Consider the following 12,500-nt stretch of genomic DNA (forward strand, 5'->3'; position numbering starts at 1 on the left):
CCCCACCACTGCCGTACCTGAAGGGTTGTCACGTGCTCGTCCATCTGGCGCGCCCGACTGATGCCCAGGACCATGCGTATAGATCGCAGGTGAAACGACTCCAGACGCTGGAGATCCCGTTGCCTCGGTGTCCAGTTCTCAGCACCATAGAGGAGTACTGCCAACACAGTGACTCCGTACACAACACGCTTGAGACCGATAGGAAACTCCGAGTTCGCAAACACAGCTTTCTTCAATGCGCCAAATGCACCCGAAGCTGCGGCGATCCTGCGAGAGACATCAAAGCTACTCCTAGCATCAGGAGTGATCTGGCAGCCAAGATAGCGAAAGCTGTCCACGCATTCGACGGTTCCACCCAAAGGCAACATATCCGACGCCACCACACCAACGCCCATAGGCATGAACTTAGTTTTGCCCAGATTGACTGACAGGCCAAAAGATGCTGCAACCTGTCGAAACGTGGCCAAGGCCCTTTCAGCACCGCCGTAGGTTTTGGCGAACAGTGACGAATCGTCCGCAAACTGACACTCCGTGATAGTCACCCTGCGACACTCTCTGAGACGCGTATTGAACAAGCAGTCTCTGCGAAACTGCGACACCTGGATACCGATATCCTCGTCATTGGCGATGGTAGCATGCCACTTTTCCACAACCGCACCCATGAATAAGTTGAACAGGATCGGGGCCATAGTGCATCCCTGACGTAGGCCATTTCCCACCGGGAAAGGGTCGAGCAGATCTGCGCCGAGACGAATGGATGCAGACATGCCTTCATGGAACGACCGAATGATGGAGATCATCTTATCCGGCACGCCGAGCCTGGAGAGAACCCTCCACATGGCTGCTCTAGGTACTGAATCGTATGCTTTGCGCAAGTCGATGAACACCGCAAAGCCCTTTGATGAATGCTCATGCAATTTCTCGGCAACCTGGCGTACTGAGAACACCATGTCTGAGCATCCCCTACCACGGCGAAAACCACACTGGGAGTCAGGCAGGTATTCCTCTCCAACCAGCTGTAGGCGATCCGCTATTATTCTTGCCACCAGCTTGCCGACCACGTCTAGAAGCGCGATGCCTCGCCAGTTACCACAGTCACTAAGATCACCTTTCTTGGGAATTGGGATTAAGATGGCGTCTGCCCAATCCTGAGGAACCCTTTCCGTCCGCCAAACTTCAGCCAACAACATCTCCAACCTAGGCACCAGTTCAGAGCCGCACTTGAGCATCTCCGCTGTTATCTCTGATCGGCCACATGCTTTGCCATTTTGAAGAGCTCGCATAAGTTAGCACGGTGTATCTCGCTGCAGGCTGGGGCATTCTCAAGGTCAAGCCGAATCGGTAGCTGCCCAATGGAATCAATGGCATCTGGGACAAAATCACTGATCACGTTTAGGACACCGTCAAAATGCTCCCGCCATCGCGTACCTGTTGCCTCTGGTGTCTCGCACACAACACCCTGCGCATTCTTGATAGCAGCTGTCTTGCGGGGCTGCAATCCATCAAGTGCAGTCTGGATCCTCTTGATGCACTCCCAGCCTCCCTTAGATGTTAGACTAAAGCGTTCGCAGTCCCGAGCCTGCTTTCTCAGCCAGTCCTGCTTTGCTTGACGAACGATACGGCGAGCTGAACTTCGGGCCTTCTTATACAGCTTCTGATCACTTGCCCTGTTGGTCGACATCCAGGCTCGGTAGCAATCGTCTCGCTCACGGAGGGCAGCCTCAATCTTCGGTCGATTGTCCAGGAACCAGTCTGGTTGTTTGCGCCGTTCTCTGCCAAGGCATTTCTGAGCGACGTCCGCCACCATAGTTTTCAACGCGGCCCAGCATCCGTCCACAGATAGCTCATCCGGCCAGTTCTGAACCAAGGCAGCATCAAGACTAGTGGAATATTTTGCTCGCACATCATCATTGGAGGGAGCCGTTAGGACTGCGGAAGCGATGGGTTTGTTGGCTGGTTTACTTTGCCTGCGGAAACTGGGCACCGCCGCCAAGCGGTATCTCATGGCAAGGAACTTATGGTCGGTGTCACACTCCGCAGAGCGGAGAACTTGACAATCCAGACATTGACGCTGACATGACTCTGGAATAATGCAGTAGTCGATACAATGAGGCTGCCCATATCTGGGATGGTGCCACGTGTGCTTGTGGATGTCCTTCTTCTTGAACCAGGTGTTGCAGATGAGCGCACTGTTTCTGGCCAGGAAGTTTAGTAAATCCTCTCCAGCAGAATTCATGACGCCATGTCCATGTGTACCCCTTACGCGGCTCCACTCGTCTCCAGCAGTACCAACACCAACACGAGCATTGAAATCGCCGAGTATGACATACTGGTCACTCCTGGGTACACTATCAAGGAAGGACTGCAAACTTTCATAGAACGCAGCTTTCTCCTCACGTGATCTACTGAATGTTGGTGCATACGCAACAGCGATATGAATGCAAGATACTGAACGATTACGACCACATTCGAACTTTACCTTCGCGGAGACAAGTCGCGAGCTGTGTCCTTTCCATTCGGAACCGCCGCTGACAAAGGCGTCTTTGCACTTTCCGCGCAGCACTATCGCCACACCTTCACCACGACGTCCGGAGTCATCCGCCGTTGGAGTAGGGCGTCCACTCGCCAACACGAGAGAGTCGCCAACGCTGTACTGAGCCGTGCCGAACCAAAGGGTCTCCTGCAGACCTGCGATATCCACTCCGAAACGTCCAAGCTGCCGACAAACCAGGTCAATTTTCTTCTCCTCCCGCAACAAATGTTTTGATTTTTTTTGAAATTTTGAAGCCGTATTCACGTCGCCGTCGGACTCAACAAGAGTCCTCACATTCCAGGTTCCCAGAGACAGCACGAACCTCCGAGCGGCTGGTGCATGCTGCGAGCTAAGCTCTGAGCGGGGGTTTGCAACTCCTCCGCGCTCAGGCGGACGAGGGTCAGCGCGAGTGGTCATATCCGAGGTGACCATGTTGTCGACGCTGAATTGTCCTCGTCCGCGGCAGCAAGATGACGGCTGCCTCGCTCAGCACAGCTACTCTACTTACTGTGAGTCTATAACTCACCTGGGCTGGCCCCAGCCGGAGCTGGAGACCAGCCCGTGGAAGAAAACTTCTAAAAAACCGGAGCTCAAAAATCTCCTTCCAGTCACCTCCAGCACAAAACACACACACTTTTACACACACACATACACACATACACACACACACACTCACTCTCTCTCTCACTCTCGCTCATTCTGCTATATGGTGGTTGTTGTGCATGGGTCTGTGTCCTCTCTGTCCAGGAACCCATCGAGATCACAGACTGTTCTGTCTTTGTCAATCCGTTTGATGACGTGGATGCTGAGGTAAGTATGTGTGGCACCTTCCTCAGTCCTCACACTCACCTTCCTCAGTCCTCACACTCACCTTCCTCAGTCCTCACACTCACCTTCCTCAGTCCTCACACTCACCTTCCTCAGTCCTCACACTCACCTTCCTCAGTCCTCACACTCACCTTCCTCAGTCCTCACACTCACCTTCCTCAGTCCTCACACTCACCTTCCTCAGTCCTCACACTCACCTTCCTCAGTCCTCACACTCACCTTCCTCAGTCCTCACACTCACCTTCCTCAGTCCTCACACTCACCTTCCTCAGTCCTCACACTCACCTTCCTCAGTCCTCACACTCACCTTCCTCAGTCCTCACACTCACCTTCCTCAGTCCTCACACTCACCTTCCTCAGTCCTCACACTCACCTTCCTCAGTCCTCACACTCACCTTCCTCAGTCCTCACACTCACCTTCCTCAGTCCTCACACTCACCTTCCTCAGTCCTCACACTCACCTTCCTCAGTCCTCACACTCACCTTCCTCAGTCCTCACACTCACCTTCCTCAGTCCTCACACTCACCTTCCTCAGTCCTCACACTCACCTTCCTCAGTCCTCACACTCACCTTCCTCAGTCCTCACACTCACCTTCCTCAGTCCTCACACTCACCTTCCTCAGTCCTCACACTCACCTTCCTCAGTCCTCACACTCACCTTCCTCAGTCCTCACACTCACCTTCCTCAGTCCTCACACTCACCTTCCTCAGTCCTCACACTCACCTTCCTCAGTCCTCACACTCACCTTCCTCAGTCCTCACACTCACCTTCCTCAGTCCTCACACTCACCTTCCTCAGTCCTCACACTCACCTTCCTCAGTCCTCACACTCACCTTCCTCAGTCCTCACACTCACCTTCCTCAGTCCTCACACTCACCTTCCTCAGTCCTCACACTCACCTTCCTCAGTCCTCACACTCACCTTCCTCAGTCCTCACACTCACCTTCCTCAGTCCTCACACTCACCTTCCTCAGTCCTCACACTCACCTTCCTCAGTCCTCACACTCACCTTCCTCAGTCCTCACACTCACCTTCCTCAGTCCTCACACTCACCTTCCTCAGTCCTCACACTCACCTTCCTCAGTCCTCACACTCACCTTCCTCAGTCCTCACACTCACCTTCCTCAGTCCTCACACTCACCTTCCTCAGTCCTCACACTCACCTTCCTCAGTCCTCACACTCACCTTCCTCAGTCCTCACACTCACCTTCCTCAGTCCTCACACTCACCTTCCTCAGTCCTCACACTCACCTTCCTCAGTCCTCACACTCACCTTCCTCAGTCCTCACACTCACCTTCCTCAGTCCTCACACTCACCTTCCTCAGTCCTCACACTCACCTTCCTCAGTCCTCACACTCACCTTGTGTTTCCGGCATACATGTACTAGTACAACACACACTTGAGAGGGACGAAAAGCGTTTCTTCTGTAACTCTGAGTTTCACGGTTTTAACCGATCATCAGACAGCAACTGATGATCGGTTAAAACCGTGAAACTCAGAGTTACAGAAGAAACGCTTTTCGTCCCTCTCAAGTGTGTGTATTAGGCTCTGCACCTTGGTGTATTGAGCACTCTCACGAGCAACCACAACTCCCTCCGAGTCTACTAGTACAACATGTCATGTAATAGGTGTATTTTAAAAAACAATTGGGTGCCAGGGACATATGACAGGTTTCGGGTGTAATGTAGAATTAGGTGACCAGCTTTCTCTTCTCATACACAGTGCATACTCTAGTGCCTTTTAGGTGTAATTTAAATTTATAGGTGCCTGGTTTCTGTACCGAAATCACCGAAATTAAGGTTTCACCGAAAATAGTATGTTTTACAGTACTCATTCACTGACTGTCACTGCAGGCAGTTTGAGCTGTCATTCTTGAATTCCTTGATGACTGCTGTAAGGTATGGGGAACGTATCAACATGACTGTAAACCATGAGTGACCGTAGGCCATAGGCAGCCTGGCGCTCGAGGCCAAACTGCCTGACAAACAAACCTCTCTACAGGGCTCAAGCTGCTAATTCCATTGTCCCTGGTGTGTGACAAGCGGACGCGCGGGCTATACTGTAAAACCGGAAAATTTCGGTGAAGATTTATTTTCGGTAACTTCGGTACGGGTAGTTTTTTTTTACCTACCATAAAACGTGACCTAAAATTCAACAAGCCATGCCACGCAGTGTGCAAAATACATTTCGGAGCTGGAAAACTGGTTTACCGAAATGTCCGCGCTACCGAACCGTTGATTTTGGTAAACACTGAAAATATTACGTACCAGGGAAAATTCCCGATTATTACAGTAGTTTGTTTCATGACCCTTGCTGTGTTGCAGATGACCAAGGAGAAGGAGACAGAAGAAGCCACCATCAAGCAGAAAGCAGAAGCGGTAAGCAGCCGCCCCTGTGTTCCAGTGTCACTGGTTCTTCTCTAGCAGCTCCTGTTGGGTTTTGCTCTAAAGAAAATAGGATTTCAAGGCGTTGGTTCTTCTCCTATCCAGCTCAAATTAGTGTTGCGGGGAAGAAAGCCTGTTGGGGAGGGAAACAGTGTAGCGAGAAGGAGCCACGGGTATATGTGATCCCCAGTTATAATAATAATTATTCCCGTAGCTATGCAGAAGACGTTACTTCAGTAACGTCTGGCGCTAGCCAGGGTCCACACAGCTTTAATTTGGTGTTTGTTTGTGTGTTTGTTTGTGTCACGCCTGGCGCTATCCGTATCTGACGGCAAAAAGCATAGGATGTTATAAATTTTTCAATTCTCCTTTTTTTCAGGCATATCCTGGGATTCGAACCCGCACTATCGCCCTACATGCATTCCCCCATACAACTTGGAAGAATTAGTATGTATGCGAAGTGCATCGGGGGATGAATGCAGGGCGCGCGATAGTGCGGGTTCGAATCCCAGGTTATGTCTAAAAAAAGGAATTTTTTAAAGAATTTATAACATGCTATGCTTTTTTTTTGTGTAGGTCACCAAGGCAAAAAAGCATAGCGTAGGGCCCTGAGCTTCCAAGCTCTCTCGTTATTGCACAGAACAGAAGAAGAAAACACATGGAAACGAGGTTTGAAGCAACTATCCACGAATGTACACGACTGTAACAAGATAATAAGCGGTCAGTACGTGCGATAATAGGCCATTCACACGACGTGTAAACACTTGCGCGTGTGTGACCAAGATAACACTGGCAAACCGTGATCCAGTTCACACGGTGCTGGGCAAACTTTGCAACCGTCAATGTATCCATAGTGACCTCCTGAAAATGCCGGGAAATGTTCAATTTTGAATTTTCCCTTGTTCATGCACTGCATTTGCAGTACGCACTTTCAACAACCGACACTTTTCCTGGCGTGCAAAGATAATCGCGAGCAAAAGGGCCTCGGCCAAGATAAAAAATCAGTTGCTCGCGTGTGTCCAAGTTTATCGTATCCGAGTAAATATCCTTGGAAACAGTACGATAAAAGTAAGTTTGCCCGTCGTGTGAATGGCCTATAACAGGGCACAAAACTGACAGGTTACTGAGACATTCAGCGACCTAAGACCTAGCTGTAACACATCTCCAGTTTGCAAACCAACAGCCTTCCAACTTGGAAGGTTCAAGGTTTCCATGTGTTTTCTTCTATTTTACATTTCATACTGGCTCATTTTCCCAGTTCAATGTTGTACAGAACACAATTATTATTATTATTCTCTGTTCCAGTTATTCACTAGTTTTAAGGAAAGATGCAAACAGGAAAAGTCTGAAGGAATAATTGACTGTCACCACCAGGACTCGAACCAGGGCCCTAGCTTATTTATTTTTATTTTTCCTGTTCCAGTTTATTTCCCATTTCCCGCTGCATAGCCAACAAGAAAGGTATACAGACTTACAGTGTGCTATCTGTGTTAAACGCAGTCAATGCAGTAAAACAGTTCAGTTCAATAAAGTACGACCTTGGTATCCCCGCTTTAGGAGCTGCATCTGCGCCTTGATCCTTGAAGGGTGGTGGCGTTCCTACGGATGCGGAAAACTCGGTTTCCAGCTGAGTCTCACGCGAACTGTGATTTTTTTGGTATAAGATAATTTCCTCGGAGCCAAGAATGCGAAAATTCTCAGAAAAAGGACACACTTCAGGCTCAGTACGTGAGCTGTTTTCGAGTACCCTCCATTTTGCTTTTACATGTACACTGCATCAGTCATTTGCCCGTCGATATAATACAGCACTTTGAAACTGTCCATCTCTCTCCATGGAGAATGTGGAACATGTATCGAAGAAAGAACTTCCTCGCTATGGTGTGGTGAATGTGGGCCAAGAGGGCAGCGTGGAGAAGTGGTCAGTTTCAAATTATTTTCAAAAGGCCGAGTTTGTCGCAGCTTCTGAGTTATAGATATACAGTACCTTAGCTATGTAGTGCAGACTTAATGTGCCTTGGATAGTCCAGCGTACACTGCATAACCTTGGATAGTCCGGCGTACACTGCATAACCTTGGATGGTCCGGCGTACACTGCATAAAGCACGTACACGTCATATTTTGTATTCGAAATCACCACACAAACTGGGAAAGACGTGTTTTAGACCAATTTGAGTGTCATCGCACTATAATGTTGTCCGCTGCTGCTGCTGGTGTGTGTGTGTGTGTGTGTGCATGTGCGTGTGTGTGCATGTGTGTGTTGTGTACACGTGTGTATGCATGCATTGTTATCCATATCTACGTTTGTGATGTTTCAGGAGAGGCTACGAAAGAGTGGAATCGGTCTGGATACAGAATTCAGCGCCACGGCTGCGAAAAGCAAGGCCATTGGAAAGTATCTACCGACTGCTAGCAAGCGACCTGCCTCACAAGTGCAGGACAGTAGCACAACAACACTATCATCTCCTTCATCGACACAATCAGCCGATCCTGGTGTCAAGAAGAAGAAAGTCGGCTCCGGTGGCTTTTCCAACTTCAGCTCCTGGTGATGTAGACCAGAGGCTGTTCAGAGACAGATAGTGTGTGTGTGTGTGTGTGTGTGTGTGTGTGTGTGTGTGTGTGTGTGTGTGTGTGTGTGGTGTGTGTATTTTCACGCGTGTGGTTGAAAATTGATCATTGTCCACTCTAGGCTATCCAGTACAGGTCTGTGTGTGATGAGCGCTCCAGGGACCAGCGCAGGACTACTCTGTAGTATTCGCTTCTATGATGTGATGATGACATGTGCATTGTGAAGTGACACTTGGCTAATGTTACATGCATGCATGGGATGGTTAGTGCACGGACTGTGCTGCTCAATGCATGAGGCAAGCCAGTAACAGTTAAGCTGTGTTCACAACTGGCGCATGTACGCATGTGAAACCACGCATTTGTGTGTATTTTGCTGGCTTTTGGGGCGCCATGCGTACAGACACGCGGCGAAATGGGTATTCTGCCGTTGTATCTGCACAGAATCAATGTGACTAAGAAAGGGGTGCTCATATAATTATGAAAAAACATAGAAAGCATTACCAACAGGTAGTATGTACAGAGAAGGCAGGTAGGCAGTATGGACAAGCATGGTTCGAACATGGCTAAACACAATACCGACAGCAACATCATTACAATGTAATGACTGTAATGATGTTGCTGTCGGTACGAGTACTGAAGTTGACATGATGTCAATAGTCAGCTTGTCCGCAGCCAGGTGAAAAGAAAAAGAGATCAAAAAGGTCGATCGAGAGACAGAGTCAAGGGGGGATGGAATTAAACTGGGTGGGAAAGTGAAACTGACCAACAGCAGAACAGTGGTACCTCTTACAAGCATAGAAGAGGACACAGAGAGAAGCGCACTAGAACAAGGACGGGCACAGAGATAGGTGGACTTTCCAATTTAGAAACTGCCTACACCAAGAAATCAAAGATAGCTATTATAGAAAATAGATCATAATAGGAGTTGAACAAAACTTGGAATCATAGACTATGTACAAGATAAGACCCTGCAGCGCATGTCGTACTTGCCTGCCCGCCACTCACACACAACTCCACAGCAATGATGTTGAGCACGGCCGAAAATGCTGTCAGCACATAGCTGCCGACCTGACAAGTACCGGCAGCGGCAGCAGCAGCGGAGGTGATGGTGGCAAGACACCAGCGAGGGCTAGTCTAGAGTAGTACACGATTAACTAACTGCACGCGTGCGAGCGAGCGTGTGTGCAGGGTTCACAGACGAGTAGAAGAGACTAGACTGCGACCCCGCGTTGTTGTAATAAACTCTATAGAATCACTGGGCGGCGGCGGCGGCATTCGCCTGATAGTGTGCAAGGCCGCTGATCCGACAGTGCGCACAGGACGATGACTTTATTTTTCAAAATACTTCTATCATATGTACACTACTAGTAGTATGTAAACATAGCTGCTCCCCTTCTCGGACAGGGTAGCTTGTGGGTACACGTGTACCCACATACAAACACACATTATGCGTGTGTCCAGATGCAACCGTGCACAAGTGTGGGCACTTCAGTCGTACGTGGAGATGTCGCGGAAGAGGTACGACATACTCTCGCCGTTCTGAATGCGGCGCACTGCCTCGGACAGCAGAGGGCTGATATCGATGGTCTTCACCTTTGCACACGTCTTGGCAAACTCTTCCTGCGGTACGGTGTTCGTCACCGCAATCTAGAACAGACACGCACAAGCAGACACATTTGACCTTTGACGCCCATCGCCGAAGGCGATGATAGCAATGCTACGGCAGAAGCCATAGCAACTTGTGCTGGGATTGCACCATTCAACAGCTTGCAAGGCTGAAGAATTGACCGTCACTATTCAGCCTGGTCTACACCATACAGCTATTTGAAGTGACTTTTTCTGGCCAGTGAATCCCTATTTTGGTCGTTTTTGGTCTTTTTTTCTTTCTTTTTTCCCGCACACACATCACACCACATACTCCGGCATGCACTGGCTGTTGGTAACCACCCAGGAGAATGAAAGAAAAGTCAGGAAGAGTCTGAGAAAGAGAAGAAAGACGTGTGTGACCATATCGTCGGGAATTGAACCCGCAACCCATCGATTGGAAATCGCCGCATATACCACTGCACCACATGGGACACACACAGACACATACAGACACACACACACGTGCACACACAGACACAGACACAGACACACACACACACACACACACACACACACACATACATACAAAGTAGAAGAGCGGCAGAGTTCAAGCAGCAACTGGCAGTAGTAGTACATGTGCTATGGCTGTGTTTACATGAGAAATTTCAACCCGGGTCGAGTTCAGCCCGGGTTGAAAGTCTGTACGATAGACAAAAGAGGCGAGCGTTTACATGAAGACAGTTGACCCGGGTCAAATACTGATATGCCACCAAAAGTCCACTTCTACAGTCCTGTATGGTCACGTGAATCCGTTTGCGCGAAATTTGCTATCTGCAGTGCTGTTCAAACCTGGCGCGAGATACGCACAGAAGTACGTTCGTACGATTTTCTTGACCCGGGTTGATTTCAACCCTCCCCTTGGGGGGAGGGTTGAAATCAACCCGGGTCAAGCGCAATGCGTCATGTAAACGCGCCATTCATTTTGTGCACATGGCGGGTTGAAATCTGACCCGGGTCGAACTCAGCCCGGGTTGAAACGCCTCATGTAAACACAGCCCAAGAGTATTTGAAGAAACTGTGCTGACGTCCTCAAGCCATCCTCCCTCTCCTTAGTATTTCACACGGAGAGCCAACTTCGGTAGACGGAAGTGCCCGGAACTGGGGGTCTGGGGATCTGGGGGTCTGGATTAGGGGAGATCTACTGTACTCAGTAAAAACGGAAACAAGTTTGTGACGCGAAAGTGCATGGTGATCGGGACGGGCCGACTGTTGCTTGCGACAACACACACACACACCCATACGCACATCACTTCAGCAGTAGAAACGGACATAAGACCGGGGAGTGACCTACCTCGTCGATACACGACTCTTCCAGCAGCTCAGCCGCATTGCCGATGAAGATGCCATGGGTGGCGACAACGTAGATACGCGATGCACCACGATGATGTAAGACATTGGCTATGCGGATCAACGACGCTACCTCATCAATACTATCATCCTGTCAAAAACAAGAGACAACATGGCAAAATCAAAAATGTCGTAGGCAACAATACCAACCGACAACGGCAGCAAAGACAACAGAATGGGGTTAATGCATAATACTCCCGCCGTTTGATCTTGAGGGACAAGTCCACTATTCAAAGGTCATGAACTGTGTACGATAATACCCACTAATGTACTACAACTGGCTGTACCTGCCAAATATGGGACACGTTGTCCCTGATGAAGGAGGCAGCCATGTTTTATGCATAAACCCCATTCCCACAACTACAAATGACAGCAGCAGCAGTAGCACCACCATAGCCACCAATAACAACACAGCAGGCGCAGCAACAGCAGAACCACCACCGCCAACATGACCACGACCACGATCACCACCACAATCACCAGCAGCCGCACCACCACCAAGGGCACCAAAAGCAACAGCAGCAATGAGGACACAAGAGCTGATCTTCTACTTACCACGATGACGGCAATTCTGCCGCTGACATCTCCGACTAACTTGATACCACGCAAATCTTCACCTACACAGACACAGCAGGCCAGTACGTAAAACCAGTAGAACAGAACTCAGCCAAGAAGTAATTCTAACCCACAGCAGAATCACGCCACAAGCCGAAGCTGTATGGTGACAGTTACAGAGGAGCTGGATGGTTTGTTATGGCCCCATTCCCCCGTCAGCCTGATACTGTAGAACGGGTAATTTTAGCGACGTAAAAACCCTAGCGAATTTAGCGATCGACTCCTTTTCGCTAAAGTTTCAAGTCGCTAATCCGTTGAGACATTAGTAGTGCACTGGTGACCCGTGAGTAAAATCGCTGCAAATCGCTAAAATAAAACGTCGCCAACCGGTTGACAATGGGAAAACGCTAAAATTAATAGTCGCTAAAATTACCCGTTCTACAGTATTTAGAGGACGTGGATGGTTTGTACTTACCCCATTCCCACATCAACCCTGTGAATAGAAACCTATCAATCGAAACGCCCTGCATGTGAAGACTACAATACAATACGAGACATGCTTCATGAATCATTTCTGGCATTGAAATCCCTTGTGTGTGTGTCAGTGAAGCGAGCAACTTGTCCACACATTACTAGAC

The 12,500-nt window shown here is 49.3% G+C and overlaps 2 protein-coding genes across 3 annotated transcripts in view; one reads left to right on the forward strand and one right to left on the reverse strand.

Moving 5' to 3' along the window:
• The window catches only part of LOC135828823 (RING-type E3 ubiquitin-protein ligase PPIL2-like), a 36,821-nt gene extending 28,263 nt beyond the window's left edge, over positions 1-8,558 (forward strand). Inside the window, exons 22-24 of the mRNA XM_065341253.1 lie at positions 3,281-3,343; positions 5,689-5,742; positions 8,064-8,558. Coding sequence (XP_065197325.1) covers positions 3,281-3,343; positions 5,689-5,742; positions 8,064-8,294 — 348 coding nt within the window. The 3' untranslated portion in view covers positions 8,295-8,558. The remainder of the gene's footprint in view (positions 1-3,280; positions 3,344-5,688; positions 5,743-8,063) is intronic.
• A 202-nt stretch (positions 8,559-8,760) lies between these two features.
• Positions 8,761-12,500, reverse strand: part of LOC135828827 (phosphoribosyl pyrophosphate synthase-associated protein 1-like) — a 15,004-nt gene continuing 11,264 nt past the window's right edge. For both annotated transcript variants that reach the window (XM_065341259.1, XM_065341258.1), the window contains exons 9-11: positions 11,863-11,924; positions 11,252-11,398; positions 8,761-9,960 (exon numbers count right to left, since the gene is read on the reverse strand). In XM_065341259.1, the coding sequence (XP_065197331.1) occupies positions 9,802-9,960; positions 11,252-11,398; positions 11,863-11,924 (368 nt within the window). In that variant the 3' untranslated portion in view covers positions 8,761-9,801. The remainder of the gene's footprint in view (positions 9,961-11,251; positions 11,399-11,862; positions 11,925-12,500) is intronic.

Source organism: Sycon ciliatum, chromosome 12 (assembly GCF_964019385.1).
Source record: "Sycon ciliatum chromosome 12, ocSycCili1.1, whole genome shotgun sequence".
Taxonomy (NCBI): Eukaryota; Metazoa; Porifera; class Calcarea; order Leucosolenida; family Sycettidae; genus Sycon; species Sycon ciliatum.